Source organism: Bos javanicus, chromosome 26 (assembly GCF_032452875.1).
Source record: "Bos javanicus breed banteng chromosome 26, ARS-OSU_banteng_1.0, whole genome shotgun sequence".
NCBI lineage: Eukaryota > Metazoa > Chordata > Mammalia > Artiodactyla > Bovidae > Bos > Bos javanicus.
The window spans coordinates 5,386,577-5,403,957 of NC_083893.1; the positions used below are offsets into that span (position 1 = coordinate 5,386,577).

The 17,381-nt window shown below is 34.9% G+C and overlaps 1 protein-coding gene across 1 annotated transcript in view; it reads left to right on the forward strand.

Annotated features, from left to right (window-relative positions):
• The window catches only part of PCDH15 (protocadherin related 15), a 1,038,229-nt gene that overhangs the window by 784,987 nt on the left and 235,861 nt on the right, over window positions 1–17,381 (forward strand). Inside the window, exons 19-20 of the mRNA XM_061402659.1 lie at window positions 8,348–8,653; window positions 12,255–12,479. Coding sequence (XP_061258643.1) covers window positions 8,348–8,653; window positions 12,255–12,479 — 531 coding nt within the window. The remainder of the gene's footprint in view (window positions 1–8,347; window positions 8,654–12,254; window positions 12,480–17,381) is intronic.

The window sequence follows — 17,381 nt, forward strand, 5'->3', positions numbered from 1 at the left end:
TGAGAGAGGAGTGCACAGACTCAAAAATTGCTGTGAAGGACAAGCAAAAACTAGAGTGAAGCTCCCTCTCAGTTTTGCACTGGGCTGATAAGGTGCTACATGGCAGTTCACACCTTTCTCATAGCTATATTTTCTGTTTGTCCTCAAAGTTCTTTATATAGACCTGAATTTTATGAAAATAAACAGAAATCATTTATCTAAATAATCCAAATGGGTATGAATATAAAACATTTTAAATAAGAATGAATCATTGAAAATGCATAAGTAATCTACGCAGGGAGTTTTCAATGGAAGGAGGGCAGGCCTCATGCTCTCCTTTAAGGTCTTGTCCCAGTATATTCTACCCATAAAGGCATGCTTTTACATCCCTACAGAATTTGTAATTCTCAGTGTAGGTATCCCAGTAATGGGTTTCCACCTTTGTCGATGAGAAAGCATATATAATAGACTTCTCTAAAATATAATTAGGCAGCAAAAGGCATAGATATAATGTGTAAGAAATATATTTTCCAGCTTCCTTTTAAAATGATGTACCATAAAATAGTATAGTCAATAAAAGCCCTTGTGCATGATCTGTTGTCCTTATTAAGTAATTATTTGGCTGACTGCAATGTTAACTGGCTGACTCAACTTTGACTTCAGTGATTAAGGCTATTCAAAAGTTTTCCTAGCATACGTTCACAGTTTTGTCCAGTGAAATCTTTATTTGACTACAGACAATCAGCCGATGTCCCAGCAATATGCATGCACAAATAAGTAGCCGCAAATCAGGTCCCATAGGAAGGTGTATATTACAAAATGTGTTAACCATGGAGAGATGATTAAAAAGTTGCAGCTATTACTGTTTATTGCTTTGATGTAGTACAAGATGAAGAGAGATGTGTGATATTTCTTGTTAACAATTTTAATTAACTTTTAATTGATTTCTAGGAAGATGAATGGTTTCATTACAGCATCACACATTGAGTTCCTTGGTTAGATTTAAACATCAATGCAGACTTCTTGACAATATTGCTGATAATAGGGAATTCTATGTTTGGTTACCTTTTCTAACATCTACATACTCATCTATAATAGTAAATAAATGAAACTACTTAGCTTAGCCATCCATATTATTTAACTTCCATGACCTTATTTATGCTTCTCAATTAATTAGGAGTCAGAAAAGGAAGCAAATAATTCTGCATTTTATAAGTGTTCAAGTTCCTTTACCTCTATTAGATGTGTTACTCAGTTACTTTAAATTTTTTAGAGCATTTTCTTATTGACTGTTGGTCTTCTATATCATGAGCATAAAATATACTTCTTTTTATAGAAACTAGTCCTTCAGTGAGTTAAGTTGTAAATGTGGGTCAGAATGTGTGTGTATGTGTGCTTGACTTTGAATGTTATTATTAACATTTTATACATAAGCTGATGAAATTATAAAGTCCTATTAATAAAAATGCTTCATCTAATATTTATTTTTAGTATCCTTATTGAATATGTGTTAGATATTTTCTCTCGACAAATTATCCCACTGTAAGATAAGGATTTCTGCAAATTTGAAAAATTCAATAAAGAGTTATGAGATGTGCTTCTCTTCTCAAAGGAGTTACGGTTGTGGGGAAAAGGTGTAAATAATAAGTAATGTGAAGAAGTATTTGTCAAGCCTAGAATTCTGATGTATAAGATGATCTATCTCTAAATACTAGACATTTTCATGGGAGACATTGAACTGGGGTTGGAATTTGAAGACTGGATTAAGGATTGGAATTTCAGAAGTAAATAAAGAATCATCATGGCAAGTCTTGAAGGAAATGTCAAAAAGTGTATTCTGAGTCTTAAGGAAATGTAGAAAATTGATTAGACTTGAGAAGAAAGTTTATACAGGACAGTAAATAGTAAGAGAAGACTGAAAATGTAGGTTGAAATTAACTCATGCATACGAGTCTGGCCTTCTTTCTGTAGTTCAGTCAACACATTGAAAAGATTTCTGTTACTTGGGATTTTTAAATCTGGTGCATACATTACTCCTCTTGAGAACTTTGCCTTCCTCATTGAAATATTAATGGCACATGAAAAGTTCAGAAGTAATGAAAACTTAAAAATTTTTCTTTAATTCCAATTTCCCTAATTTATTTATTTCAACAAAGACCTCCCTTGCTCTCTCCATCTCTCCTCACTTTTTCCCTTAGAAAAATCCTGGCATCAAGCTAACATTCCATGAAATGTAGCACCTAGAGTTAGTTTACCAAAGCCATAACAAAAATTCAATATTTTCTTCTCCATCCATGGCCTTCTGTATCAATTTAAGCCATTAAAAAATCTCTCTTTGAACCTCTTGAAAGCATATTTGTTTTATTATCTTTTATTTGCCATTTATTGTTTTATTGTGGACTCTATTAAGGACCCCAACATGGTAGAAAGTGGGAACCTCTAGTTCTATAAATTTAAGATGGTTATTTTCAAGTGATTGATCATGGGGAACAAACAGTATAAAGTGGAAATATTATGTGAAAATATCATGGACAGATTATTAAAAAGAGGCCTTATTCCCAGTGTTACTCAGTGAATTACAACAGTATTTAATAAACTATATGTCCCTCAAGATGTTAGTAAGTATTTTTCTAAACAAATAACAATGAAAAAAATCTATGATTAAATTTGTTTGGAAACTGTGGTGTTGATATTTCCTGGGATTTGGAAGTATCAATAGATAACATCCTACACCTTTCCCAGGTTCAAAATAATTCAGAGAGAGACATGAAATTCTGGCAGATAGAATTCTCATATTGAGGGGGAAGAGGTTTAGTAATGAGAACCAAATAGGTTAGTAAATGCTACCCCCACAATTAAATTTAACTACACAGCCTCAGACAGAACTGAAATTGTAGGTCTTATTCTTAGGGAAAGAGCTCATAAGAGCAAAACAAGTAACTCATATGACATCCTTATAAATATCAGATGTTATGTTAAAAGAAGTCAGTGTGTTTACCCAATTCTTTCTATCAAATTCATCACTCATGAGTGAATAAGGGAGCAGAGAAAAGACGATTTTTTTTACTAAAATGTCTTTCCTCTTGGCAAGTTGAAGCCTGGAGACATTAAGCTACTATTCCACGATCCTTAATAAAAAAGGATCTTTCAATGCAACAGTTCTCTGAACATTGGAAAATTCACAAGGGAATATATGGTTAATGCACTGGCTTGGGAAATACCAACATGATGCAAGCACTGTAGGTGGTTCATTCTGAAATTAACTTTTTTTTTTTTTTTTTTAATCTCAGTCTCTTGTTAAAGCAAATTTCCTTTAACAATCTGCTAGCCCAGTGGTTTTCAAATATGAGTTGAATAATCAAATGTGAGGTCTTTTCCAAGTCATTTGTTACCAATGTAGGTACACATTTGCATGATTCTGATACTAGTTATTGGCTTATATTATCTATGGCAATGACAATTCACTTAAATTTTTATATATTTTATTCAGTGGAACAGACCAATGGCTTTGCAACTAGATTACAGAGAATTATGCAATAACTATCATATATTTTATTCATATTGTAATTGATGATCTGTGCCACATTTGTGAATTTTATCTCTGACATGTGTAATGGTAGGAAAAGAGATTCAAAATTGCTATTCGATTTCACATCTTTTATTTTGTAGTTTTATAGGTATTATCTGATACTTAGCGGGAACACACCAAAGTTAATGATATCAGAAATATGTATAGTGGAAACACTGAAAGTAATAAAAAATTCTACAATGTAGCAATCGTTCTATATATCAAGGTCATTCTCTGTCTTAAACTACATAGGCCCTCTTTGTCATTCTACAAAATATTAAAAATACAAAGCCATTTACTTATCATCATACTCATTTAAGTCATAGCAAAATACTACTTTGTAATTTTTAAAAATGATTCTTTCCAGTTTAGACCCGGATTCAGTAGTTCTACCAAGGTAATCAGAGTCCCAGATGAAATTTTGATAATTCTACAGTCTTTGGTTTGGGATTCTTAATTAAAAGCACAGAGGTTGATAATGGAAGAGATATAAATCAAAGTAGAACCAAGCAACAGATGCATAATGATTAAATATATATTTTAAAAATTATATAGCTATGTATTAATAAGTAGCATAATATCATCTTCATTAAGCTGACTTAAAACTCAACATTCAAAAACCAAAGATCATGGCATCTAGTCCTGTCACTTCATGGCAAATAGATGGGGAAAAAATGGAAACAGTGACAGACTTCTTTTTCTTGGGCTCCAAAATCACCGCAGTTGGTGACTGCAGCTACAACATTCAAAAACACTTGCTCCTTGGAAGAAAAGCTATCACAAACCTAGACAGTGTATTAAAAATTAGAGAAATCACTTTTCCAACAAAAGTCTGTATAGTCAAAGCTATGGTTTTTTCAGTAGTCATGTGTGGATGTGAGAGTTGGACCATAAAGAAGACTAAGAGTCAAAGAATAGATGCTTTTGAACTGTGGTGTTGGAGAAAACTCTTGAGAATCATTTGGATAGCAAGGAGATCAAACCAGTCAATCCTAAAGGAAGTCAATCATGAATATTCATTGGAAGGACTGATGCCGAAGCTGAAGTTCCAATACTTTGGCCACTTGATGCAAAGAGCCAACTCATTGGACAAGACTGTGATGCTGGGAAAGATTGAAGACAGGAGAAGGGAGCAACAGAGATGGCTGGATAGTATCATTGATTCAATGGACATGACTTTGAGCAAACTCTGGGAGATAGTGAAGGACAGAGAAGCCTGGTGTGCTGCAGTCCATGGGGTTGCAAAGAGTCGGACATGACTCACTGAACAATGAACAACAACAGTAATATCTTTATTTATATATGTTAATAAATGCAATTCATATGTGTATCCTAGAAATAAATATATAAATTAAAAGTATCAAATATGATATAAGGTACAGTTATATGGAGCTATTGGCATGTATAACAGAAGGGTCTCATTTATATTTCATGGTTCAGAGAAGACTGCTTTGAGAAAGTGATGTTTAAATTGACTTTTGAAAGATGAGCAGGCATTAGCCTGGCAAATAATAGCAGAAGTCCCCACTAGGCAGAAGCTTTAGAGAAGTTTGGGGGTTGGAGAGATTTGCATTATTCCAGAACATAGTGAAAGTAGCATTCAGTAGATGACGTCTTGACGATGTTAACTGTTTGAATGCTGCTGAACACAGTTGAAATCATTAAAGGATATTAAGAGAAATAATGGCATTTATCTTTTATAGAAGACCTCTCTGAAATGAAATAACAGAAAAAGAAAATAATTAACAAGTAATCTAGTAATCTAAGCCACAGTTGATGATAATTTGAAGCAAAGAAGTTAGGATTGAGATACTGTATAAAGGTGTAAACAGCATATTACAAATAGAATAGTAATTTTCTCTGTAAATTCCATGATATCTTGGACTTGTTATTTAATACACCATTGTAACTTTAAGCTGAGACTCATACATCATATTAAATATGCTTTTCTGAAATTATTGAATAAATGAAGCACAGAACATAGGAGGAGATCTCTGGAATATCCTCTTTGTTTTTATGTAATCTATTGGGTCAGTGGAAGAATCATTTACTGATATAAGGGAATTAGAGATGAAAAAGATTTGGGCAAGTGTTTAGTTAAGGACATGTTAAATTTTTGATTCTAGAGCAGACAGAATTATGATTCCCAACACATCCCATGTGTGAATATGTCACCTTACATAGCAAAAGAAATTTTGCAGATGTAATGAGGTTTAGGAACTTGAGATGGGAGGATTATCCTAGATGTCCAGGTGGGCCCACTGTCGTCATCAAAACTGTTGAATAGTGAACAAAGATGGTAGCAGAGTGGATCAGAGAGATAAAATAGAAGGAGAAATTCAGAAAGCGTGAGGGGAACTTAACCCACAGTTGCTAGCTTTGAAGATGGAAAAAGTGTACCATGAGCCAAGATCCAAGGTTTGTGGGCGGTCTAGGAAATTGGGAATAGTCCTTGCATGACAAGGAAAAAGGAAGCGGGGATCTCAATCCTACAACCTCAAGGAACTGTATTCTGTCAATAACTGGAATGAGCAAAGAAATGGATCTTTGCCTATAACCTCCAGAAAGGAACACAGCCCTATGCATACCTTGATTTTAGCCAGATGAGACACTTGTTGAACTTCTGTTTTATAGAGCTATAAAATAACAAACTTGTGGTGTGTAAGTCCTAGCAGAGATATCAGTTCAGTAGCTGTAACAGTACGTACTTAATATCCCCTGTCCCTCCACACATATACATACACAGCCACATTAAGCAAAATGAATCATTCTATCATAATAAATCTTCCAAATATTGGGATAGACAAAAACACACCTTGAGTGAGAATCATTTAAATTACATAAAAACCCCCACGGAAGAAAAGTCACTTAAATGTTTAATACTGTTGATTTAATGAACTCAGACCTACTGATGTTACCAGATTTTATTTTTCTATTTAATTAAGCACTGATTTAAGACAGAGTATTTTTTGTTGGGTTGTTCTTTTGTGGGGGAGTTGACAATATTGTTGTTTATTTGTATTCACTAAGATGACCAGTTTGACTAATTGTTCAGTAATTTGTAAGACAAATTCTAGGAAAGATATAAAAGTAGAAGAAAATATGTGTATGTAAGCTCTTTGACTATTTTACAGTATTTTTGTCCTCTTCAGACATTCCTGCAGTTCCTCATCTTTTCTCAGGCTTCAAACTTAAGAAGTAATACCCTCCCAGGGACATTTGTGTTTTGATGACTCAGAGGGACAAATCCTGCTGGAAAGTCTGGCATTCATAGGGTGCACAGTTATAAATTTGACTTTCACATCCTGGGCTTTATCATTTCAAACACGGCAAAAGTGTTCAGCAAACCCACCCCACTTGCTTCCCCAGTGTTTGTAAAGGTGGATGTACATCTGCTTATATGCTGTTCAAAATACATCATATTCCATCCTAGGCTTTATGAATATTAATTGATTTTTGTGTCCCTCGCTCATAATGCAGCCAAGTCTCTTGTTTTTCTTCCTTTCCTTACCAGCCATTTGGTGCGTAGTTATGTAACATTTTATGGTTTCCAAGATTTATTCCAATTTGTGTGAGGAACAATGAGATAGAGCTATGTAGTACAAAATGCACAGTATTTGATAATGAGATGTCATAATTTCTATTTCAATTAATTGAGTTTTAGATTATACTAATTCTCATAACACTCCTTTGAAGAATAGCCACTCAAAATTTACTTATTTTGTTTAATGCAAAGTTATTTAATATGACTTAAAATTTCAATTGCAAAAGGCTTATTATTGCATCAACAATTCTATTATCATTTAGAGGTTGTATTCTAATATTTAAGAGCCCTTTGCAGTTGCTTTACAGTTACTAAACTTTCACTTCTGTTTGGGGTTTGGAGTATGTTTAGTTTTAAACCTCAGTTGCTTGCATTAATTTATTCTAACATGAATTAATCCCTCAAATATTTATTAAGTAATTTTATGTAGGCATTATACTAAGAATTGAGGCACAGATTGTTATTTCTTGCATGCTGCTGCTGCTGCTAAGTCGCTTCCGTCATGTCCAACTCTGTGCGACCCCGTAGACGGCAGCCCACCAGGCTTCTCTGTTCATGGGATTCTCCAGGCAAGAACACTGGAGTGGGTTGCCATTTCCTCCTCCAATGCATGAAAGTGAAAAGTCAAAGTGAAGTCACTCAGTCGTGTCCGTCTCCTAGCGACCCCATGGACTGCAGCCTACCAGACTCCTCCGTCCATGGGATTTTCCATAACTCTAAGCAAATTACAAGCCACAGTTTTCTCATTTGTAGAATGGAACCAATGATATTTATTTATAAGAACATTAGGAAAATTAAATGTAGTAATCTATATCTATCTATATATGGTGCTTCTATATGTATTATAGGTATATAATATATAGCTTGAATTAAAAAATATACAATCATAAGCTATCACTCAATTATGTTTAATTAAAACTTTTTTAAATTTTAGAGTTCAAAATCTATTAAATAAATGATAATACAGGAAAATTCAGTATTTATGTAATGTGAACTTTCTGTCATAATATAATATTGTTATTGCTACTGATACAAAATAATTTTATGCTCATTTAGAATTAAGAGTATCATTAAACTATTATAAATTTCTTTTCATGTTCTAGACTTTTGTACCACATTATCATTATCTTTTTACTTTTCTCTCTAAAGAAAAAACAATATTTGGTTAGAAATATGCCATAGTTCTTTAACTGTCCCTTCTAAAAAATTATAACAGAGAGTACTATGTGAATTCCTCTGTTTTTAATTTTGTTTAGGCAGTAGATCCTGATGCTGGAATAAATGGCCAAGTGCACTACAGCTTGGGTAACTTCAACAATCTTTTTCGCATCACATCCAATGGAAGCATTTACACGGCCGTGAAGCTTAACAGAGAAGTCCGGGACTACTATGAACTTGTTGTTGTGGCAACTGATGGAGCAGTACATCCTCGTCATTCAACTCTTACTCTGGCCATCAAGGTTTTGGATATTGATGATAATAGCCCTGTGTTCACCAATTCAACATATACTGTCGTTGTTGAGGAGAACCTGCCAGCTGGGACCACTTTCCTTCAAATAGAGGTGTGTGAAAGAAGCAATTGTTTCATGAATTCTGTATAAAAATTGGTATTTGTATGGGTCTGCCAGACTTTAGTAAAATGCACACACACACACACACACACATGCAGTTAAATTTCAAATGAATGATAAGTAAATTTTAATATATGTATTTCTCAAATATTACATACTCTTTTATCTAACAAGCTTATTTTAGAGAGAGAAGGGAGAAAAGTTGCCATTGTAAGAAATTGAATAACACTTCTTAATAGACTTATTATCAATTCACAAAAGTAATGAATGTCAAATATTTATTATAACAATTGGCAATACATTAGACTATTTTTAAAAACTTAATAATTCCTCACCTTGTACCTCCAAAGTTCCTCAGTATTAAATTTTTATGTGTATTATGTTACATTTATGTTTCTGCTCACACAAATGTCAAATAACTATTTACACACTGTCTGAATATACATGTATCCAGGAATGTGCATATATACACATGTATTGTTGCTGCTTAGTCACTAAGTCATGTCTGACTTTTTGTGACCCCATGGACTATAGCCTGCCAGGCTCCTCTATTCATGAGATTTCTCACACAAGAATATTGGACTAGGTTGCTATTTCCTTCTCCAGGAATTCCTCCCAAACCAGGGATTGAACCCTTGTCTCTTTATTGACAGATATTTTCTTTACCACTGAGCCACCTAGGAAGCCGATATGCATGCATACACATATACAAATGTATAGAATCACCCTGTATCTTACAGAAATAGATCGCTATACTTACCATTTTGTAATATTTGTTCACTTTTTATACATAACTGGCATACTTCCAGAAGTCTGTTTCTCCTTTTTATTAGTGTCTTTATATCTAAGCTTCTGTCTTTTAGTTCTCCAATTATTACCAGAAACTCTGGATATTCAGATTCAGTAAGTTAGATTGGCCTAGAAGTCTCCATTTAAGTATCAACTCTTTAATTCTGACTTAGGTGTTCTATGAAGTATATTTTAAAAATATAACTCTTTCTCAACCTGCAATCTACAACTTGAATTGTGTTAGCATGAATTTCAAGAGCTTGTGTTTTTCCATGATTCACTTTGATATATGTTTATTTAGTTCAGTTCAGTTCAGTTCAGTCTCAGTCGTGTCTGACTCTTTGCGACCCCATGGACTGTAGCCTGCCACGCTCTGCAGTCCATGGAATTCTCCAGGCAAAATACTGGAGTGGGTTGCCATTTCCTCCTCCAGAGGATCTTGCTGACCCAGGGATTGAACCTGCGTTTCTTATGTCTCCCACATTGGCAGGTGGGTTCTCTACCACTAATGCCATCTGGGAAGAAACATTACTAAATCTATAAAAGGCAGATGCTGACCAGGGAGAAGGCTGTTATTTCGCCACTTATTCCTCTATTCATTCATTCACCAAGCTTACTGAATGCCAAGTCCTCTGCTAGAGGCCAAGGATTCAAACATCAACAAGATTTCTTGCCTTCATCGAATTTTCAGTCTGGTATAGCAAGCATACTGCTGCTGCTGCTAAGTCACTTCAGTCGTGTCCGACTCTGTGAGACTCCATAGACGACAGCCCATCAGGCTCCCCGTCCCTGGAATTCTCCAGGCCAAGAATATTTGAGTGGGTTGTCATTTCCTTCTCCAATGCATGAAAGTGAAAAGTGAAAGTGAAGTCTCTCAGTCGTGCCCGACTCTTAGTGACCCCATGGACTGCAGCCCACCAGGCTCCTCCATCTATGGGATTTTCCAGGCAAGAGTACTAGAGTGGGTTGCCATTGCCTTCTCCGAGAATGTTTTCTTGGGAAAGCTTATTTCTAAGTTGTGAACTGAGGAACAAATAAGAGTTGTTCAAGGGGGAAAAAGAATACTCAAGGCAGTGGAAAAACCTGCTCAAAATCCTGGAGGAGAGAAAAGAGTAAGGGCTGGAAAATATATGTGTCTGCATCATGTTAAGAAGATTGGAGTTGATCCAAAATGAAATGGAAAAGAAGACTTTTTAGGTAGGAAGGTGACATCATAAAAGCTGTGCTTTAACAGTATCTTTCCCCTTGTGATGTTGATAATTGTTTGGAGGGGGACAGGGCTGAAGTTCACTTAGGTGTTTGCTGTACTGCATATGCATTCTAGCAAAATCTGACCTTCCCCACTCTGTCTTTGCTCCATTCCATTTCCTACCAGTGTAGGAATTTCTAATCTCTACTACTGAGTGAAATAATCATCTATAAAGTTTGCATTGAAACCTGCTTTTTCAGTTGTTTTTGTTTGTTTGTTTTCTCTTTGTGTGTGTATATGTGTGTGTGTGTGTGTTTTGTTTTAATAACTGGGCAATTATTTTTTAGAAATGAGAACTTAAAAAAATATTGGAATATAGTTGATTTACAATGTCGTATTAGTTTCTGCTATACAGTAAAGTGAATCAGTTATACATACACATATATCCAACTCCTTCTCTGATTCTTTTCCCATGTAGGTGATTACAGATATTGAGAAGAATTCCCAGTGCTATACAATAGGTCTTTACTAGTTATTTATTTTATATATAGTAGTGTATATATGTCAACCCCAATCTCCCAATTTACCCCTTCCCATCCTTTGCCAACTGGTAACAACTATAAGTTTGTTTGCTATATCCATGATTCTATTTCTATTTTGTAAATAAGTTCATTTGCACTATTCTTTAAAAAATTCCACATATAAGAAGTATATGATATTTGTCTTTCTCTAACTCATTTCCCTCAGCATGACAATCTCTAGGTCCATACACATTTCTCTTTTATTTTGGCATTTTCTTTGAGAACCTCCTATCTGGAGGGTAGGTATTTTGTCTTTATTCATCTTGTGAATATTTAGGTTATTATTTTTCATTGTTATACAATTAACAGAAAATAATAAACAATCATTTACAACGATATTTACTTTTTGCTCTTTTTTATTTTAATTTTTTTTAATTTAAACTTTTTATTTTGTATTGGGATATAGCTGATTAACAATGTTGTGATTCAGATGTTCAGTTTCAGGTGAACAGCAAAAGGACTCAGCCATAAATATACATGTATCCACCCTCCCCTAAACCCCCTCCCATCCAGGCTGGGCACATAACTGAGCAGAGCTCCATGTGCTATACAACAGGTCTTCGTTGGTTATCCATATTAAATACAACAGTGTGCACTTGACCTTCCCAAAGTCCCTAACTTCCCCTTCCCCATGGCAACCGTAAGTTCACTTACTAAGTTTGTGAGTCTCTTTCTGTTTTGTAAATTCATTTGTATCATTTCTTTTTAGATTTCACATATAAGGGATGACAATATTTCTTTACTGTGGTATGATTTCGTTCATCAGTGATATTTCAGATAAAATAGATATAGTAACAAGACCAACAATGACAAAATCTCTTGAGTCTCGGTATTTGACTTGATCTCTTTCTTTCTCTCCCTCTGCCTCTATCTGGTAAATTACTTTAAAAACTACTTATCTCTGAAACATAACTTTTGATCATCATTCATTTCATGTTGTTCTAGGTCCTGACACATGACCTTCATCAGTCTTGCATTTCTTTATTTTGAAAATGGCAGTGATATAACCATTCTTCTTCTTAACGTGTTACAGGCCAAAGATGTTGACCTCGGAGCAAATGTGTCTTATCGGATAAGAAGTCCAGAAGTGAAGCACTTTTTTGCACTACATCCATTTACGGGAGAACTTTCCCTTTTAAGGAGTTTGGACTATGAGTCGTTTCCAGACCAGGAAGCAAGTATCACTTTTCTAGTGGAGGCCTTTGATATTTACGGAACAATGCCGCCTGGCATTGCTACTGTCACAGTGATAGTGAAGGTAAGGGATGTAGATGACTTCCGGCTGCCTACTTTGTTTTCTCTACCCGTAGTTTCTGCTTTGTTTTGTATTTTTTTAATCCATACTGTTGTATAATATTTGGGGGCAGCAATCCATAATTATAAATGGTACCAAAACCAGAATATAAATTTTAAAATAGAAAGTGTTAACAAAGACTTGAGAAATAACTGAATTATTTAACCATTTATAAAAGATAAATTTGAAAAAATCACTAAATAAGAGCTCAAATACTGTTGCTCCCTAGGTCCACCATTAGCCCTGGGACTTCAATCAAGTCATAATTTCTCTAGATTACACAATAGTCCAAATTCCACTGCACCAGAGATAATAACTTCATCCAAACTCTTCAATTTAAAATAATAAATAAAAAGAGTAAGAGTTCTAAGGCTCTCAGAGCTAGTTTGTTTAGCTTAGTTTGGAACCCAAGACTCTGCAGTGAAATAAGCTTTGGAATAAGATGGAACTGGGGTTAATTTATGGCTCAACACTTTTCAAGTTCTATGATCTTGGGAACTCTCTTAGACTCTCTAGGTTTACCATCTAATTTAATCAAATACCCTGTACCAACTGATTGCCTGGAAGGGTACATCATCCTCAACCTTTAGGGTTTCTTGTGATTTCTAAAATATGGGTTTAAAATAAGACATAAAAGTGACGCTGATGTATGGAACAGTATTATGGACTCTGTGGGAGAGGGAGAGGGTGGGAAGATTTGGGAGAATGGCATTGAAACATGTAAAATATCATGTATGAAACGAGATGCCAGTCCAGGTTCAATGCACGATACTGGATGCTTGGGGCTGGTGCACTGGGACGACCCAGAGGGATGGTGTGGGGAGGGAGGAGGGAGGAGGGTTCAGGATGGGGAGCACATGTATACCTGTGATGGATTCATTTTGATATTTGGCAAAACTAATACAATTATGTAAAGTTTAAAAATAAAATAAAATTGAAAAAAAAAGAAAGACAAAAAAAATAATAAAATAAAATAAGACATGAGGAAAGATTTATTATTTCTCAAATATTAGTGTATATAGAGGTCATCTGAACTAAATAGTAAAATTTCACATCCCTCTGCTCCTTCCCAGAAGAACACCTTTCTCAGAAGAGCATCTGAGGCATCAGTATATTTGAAACGTACATAGATGATTCTTACACAGGTTGTGTGAGTATCAGACGTTGAAAAATGTACTTCAGTTACAAATATACACACAAATGATCCTCAAATTGCTTTACTAAAGGTGTTAGTGTTTAAAAATGACTTCAAATGACCTCTATATCTTTGATGACATAAAAAAGTGCTTTTATAAACATGTTATGTATCTTTTTTTTGGTCAGGGGAAAAATGTACATATTTGAAATTATGATATTCACTTATTTTCTCTGGTGCCTTCTCTCTCAAGTTAGATGTGGTTGATAATGGAGAGTTATAATCCATCATAAACTCTAGCTTGGTTGCTGTAATTTCAGCTTAGATATATTCACTTGCATTTTTTTTTTTTTGATAGAAGTCTTTGGTATCAAAATGAGTCCTAAACTATCATCTGAACAAGCAGGATGTGCACTCAATAAGCCTCATTCTCTATTGGGGACTCACATCTCTTAAAATGTCTTCCACATTCTCTGACCACCCCTTTATTTTAATACATGGAATTCACTCCAGAAGTCAAAATCAGAAGGTGGGAATTGTTGCTCATTAATGGGCTCTTCTTTCTTCAGAAACAGAAGAGTAATGATCTAATTTTTATTGCCTCAGTTGCTCTCTAATTTAGAGAAGTCAAACAATTTCATTGGTCAACATTTCTTTACTTATACAGAGTTCCTTCTGGATAATTGTACATTGAAAACAAAACAATATTTAATTCTAGACATTTTTCAGTGACACTTCGTTTTCTTATTCAAGGTTATTTAAACATGATCAAGTTTATTGAACATTTCTCCAAATTCAGACTGACATGTGCTTTCTTTTCACCTAATCACTCAGAATAAGATTATCACAAAGAGAATTGTAAAACTGTATTGTATACCATTGGGACCTATAGAAGTATCATACTTGTTTGTTTTGAAGGGAAGAGTGAAGTATATTTCTCATTTCCCTACAAATGTAAATCTTTCCCAAGCTTGCAAATTTTCTGCTATCGGTCTGTTTGCTTGCAGTACTGACAAGCTATTTAGTTGATAACATAATTGCATGGTATTTGCCAAGAGATATTTCTACACAAAATAGTTACCATGGGGAAACCATGTTGAAGTCATCTCTGAAAATGAGCAAAGACATAATTTCTTTTGTAAAGAAACGGGAAAAAAGAAAGATTCAGTATTTAATATCTAATCCATCAAATTTATTTAAGATTGGAGTGATAATGGAAAAAAATAAATATTTATTTCAAAGGAAAAATATTTTCACAATAGAAGGAAAATTGAATTTTAATATAGACACCTGCAAAGAGCTTTCTTAGTGTCAAATTTCAAGGATCCAAAACAAAACTAATCATGATCATTTGAACAATATGCATATTTGTTACAAAGACTTTGCAGAATATTGCTGAAACAAGGTCTTTTGGTTGTATATATATTGAATAAAAATTGAATCTGTGACCATAGTGAATTATAGGATATGGGTAAATCTCTGAAAAATAGGAATAAAATTCTAAATAGTTATAAACATAAAATCCAGAGAAAAACATGCCCTTACAAACTGAGTTATAATAATATAATATAGAAAATACATGGAAATAAAAAATCTGTTTTCTATAGTAAGCAAAAAGCTGAATACAAGCCAGAAAGGTTGAAATACTTAAATGTATATACAATTCTGGATAGCATTAAAAGGAATTTAAAGAACTTGTCCAGGGTAAACAGATGACTTAAGTCATTTGCTGATTGTAGTTTTAGATAGAATGTCTTGCACACAAGTAGAAGAGAGAGTGAAGGAGATTCTTCTATGAAGGGAAGAAACTGTATTCACCCCCAGTGTGTTTGCATATAAAAGATGGTACAGGTATGGGAGTAGGCAGGGATAGACGGAAGGACCAGACAAGAATGACCATCTACAAGAGCTGAAGTTATTAGGAAATTCAGTGAGTCTTGGAATATAAAGCTAACATGTTCATGTTTCAGAGTGATTTCTTCCTCTGAGAAGGAAAAAAATGTTCCTATCTCAAAATAATATAGGAGACAGACTTTGTTTTCTTGGGCTCCAAAATCACTGCAGACGGTGACTTCAGCCATGAAATTAAAAGATGCTTGCTCCTTGGAAGAAAATCTATGACCAACTAAACAGCATTTTAAAAAGCAGAGACATTACTTTGCTGAAAAAGGTCTGTCTAGTCAAAGCTATTGTTTTTCCAGTAGTTATGTATGGATGTGAGAATTGCACTATAGAGAAAACTGAGCGCTTAAGAATTGAATTGTAGTGTTGAACTGTGGTGTCGAAGAAGACTCTTGAGAGTCCCTTGGACTTCAGGGAGATCAAACCAGTCCAACCCTAAAGGAAATCAGTCCTGAATATTCATTGGAAGGACTGATGCTGAAGCTGAAGCTCCAGTACTTTGGCCACCTGATGTGAAGAAATGACTCATTGAAAAAGACCCTGATGCTGGGAAAGATTGAAGGCAGGAGGAGAAGGGGATGCTAGAGGATGAAGTGGTTGGATGGCATCACTGACTCAATGGACATGAGTTTGAGCAAGCTCCAGGAGATGGTGGTGGACAAGGAAGCCTGGCATGCTGCAGTCCATGGAGTTGCAAAGAGTAGGATACGAATGAGCAACTGAACCGACTGACAGGTGGCTCAGGGGTAAGGAATCTGCCTGCCAATGAAGGAGATGCAAGAGATGCTGGCTTGGGGCGATCCCTACTTCCTACCCTGGAGTAGGAAATGGAACCTACTCCAGTATTCTTGTCTGGGAAATTCCATGGACAGAGGAGCCTGGCAGGCTACAGTCCAGGATGTCGCACAATCAGACACAGCTAAGCACAGCACAGCACATAGTTGATTTGCAGCATTGTTAATTTTGGGTTGCAATTATATATATATAATTTTTCTAAATGATAATTTCTAAATTCATTATAGATTATTATAAGATACCAAATATAGTCCCTATGCTATACAGTAAATCCTTGTTGTTTATCTGTTTTATGTACAGTGGTGTTTATCTGTTAATTCCATGCTTCTAATTTATCCTTCTTCTTGCCTCCTGATTGGTCATTATTTTTTATGACCTTCTACTGTTCCTCTTGAGATTGGTTAGCCTGGATAAAATACCCATTTAAGGACCATGACCTTCAAATGTTACTCTCTATTCTATTCTGTACTATCAGATTTTTATAGTATATTCTTTCTAATATATATGCACCTCCATGTTTAAAGAATATAAATACACCAAAGAGGGTGTGTCATGGGGCTGAATCAGATAATTTCTTAAACTATCTGCCTATTCTGCTGTTGTACAAATCTAAAACTAAGATGTAATATATTTCTACTAAAAAACAAAACCAGAGGAAACAAAAATTATACAAGCCTAGAGACAAAAATAGTATCTTAAGTAGTAATAATTCATATATCTATGAGTCTCTCTCATGGATTCCCAAAAGTCACCCACTGATTTCTGGGACTCCCAAGAAAATGCTTTACTTATATACACAATTGAGTAATTTTACCCTTCAGTGCAAGATGTAGTTCTTTTGAAGGTAACTAGGCTCCATTGAGAGAAGGCGATGGCACCCCACTCCAGTACTCTTGCCTGGAAAAACCCATGGATGGAGGATCCTGGTAGGCTACAGTCCATGGGGTTGCTAAGAGTTGCACATGACTGAGCAACTTCACTTTCATGCATTGGAGAAGGAAATGGCAACCCACTCCAGTGTTCTTGCCTGGAGA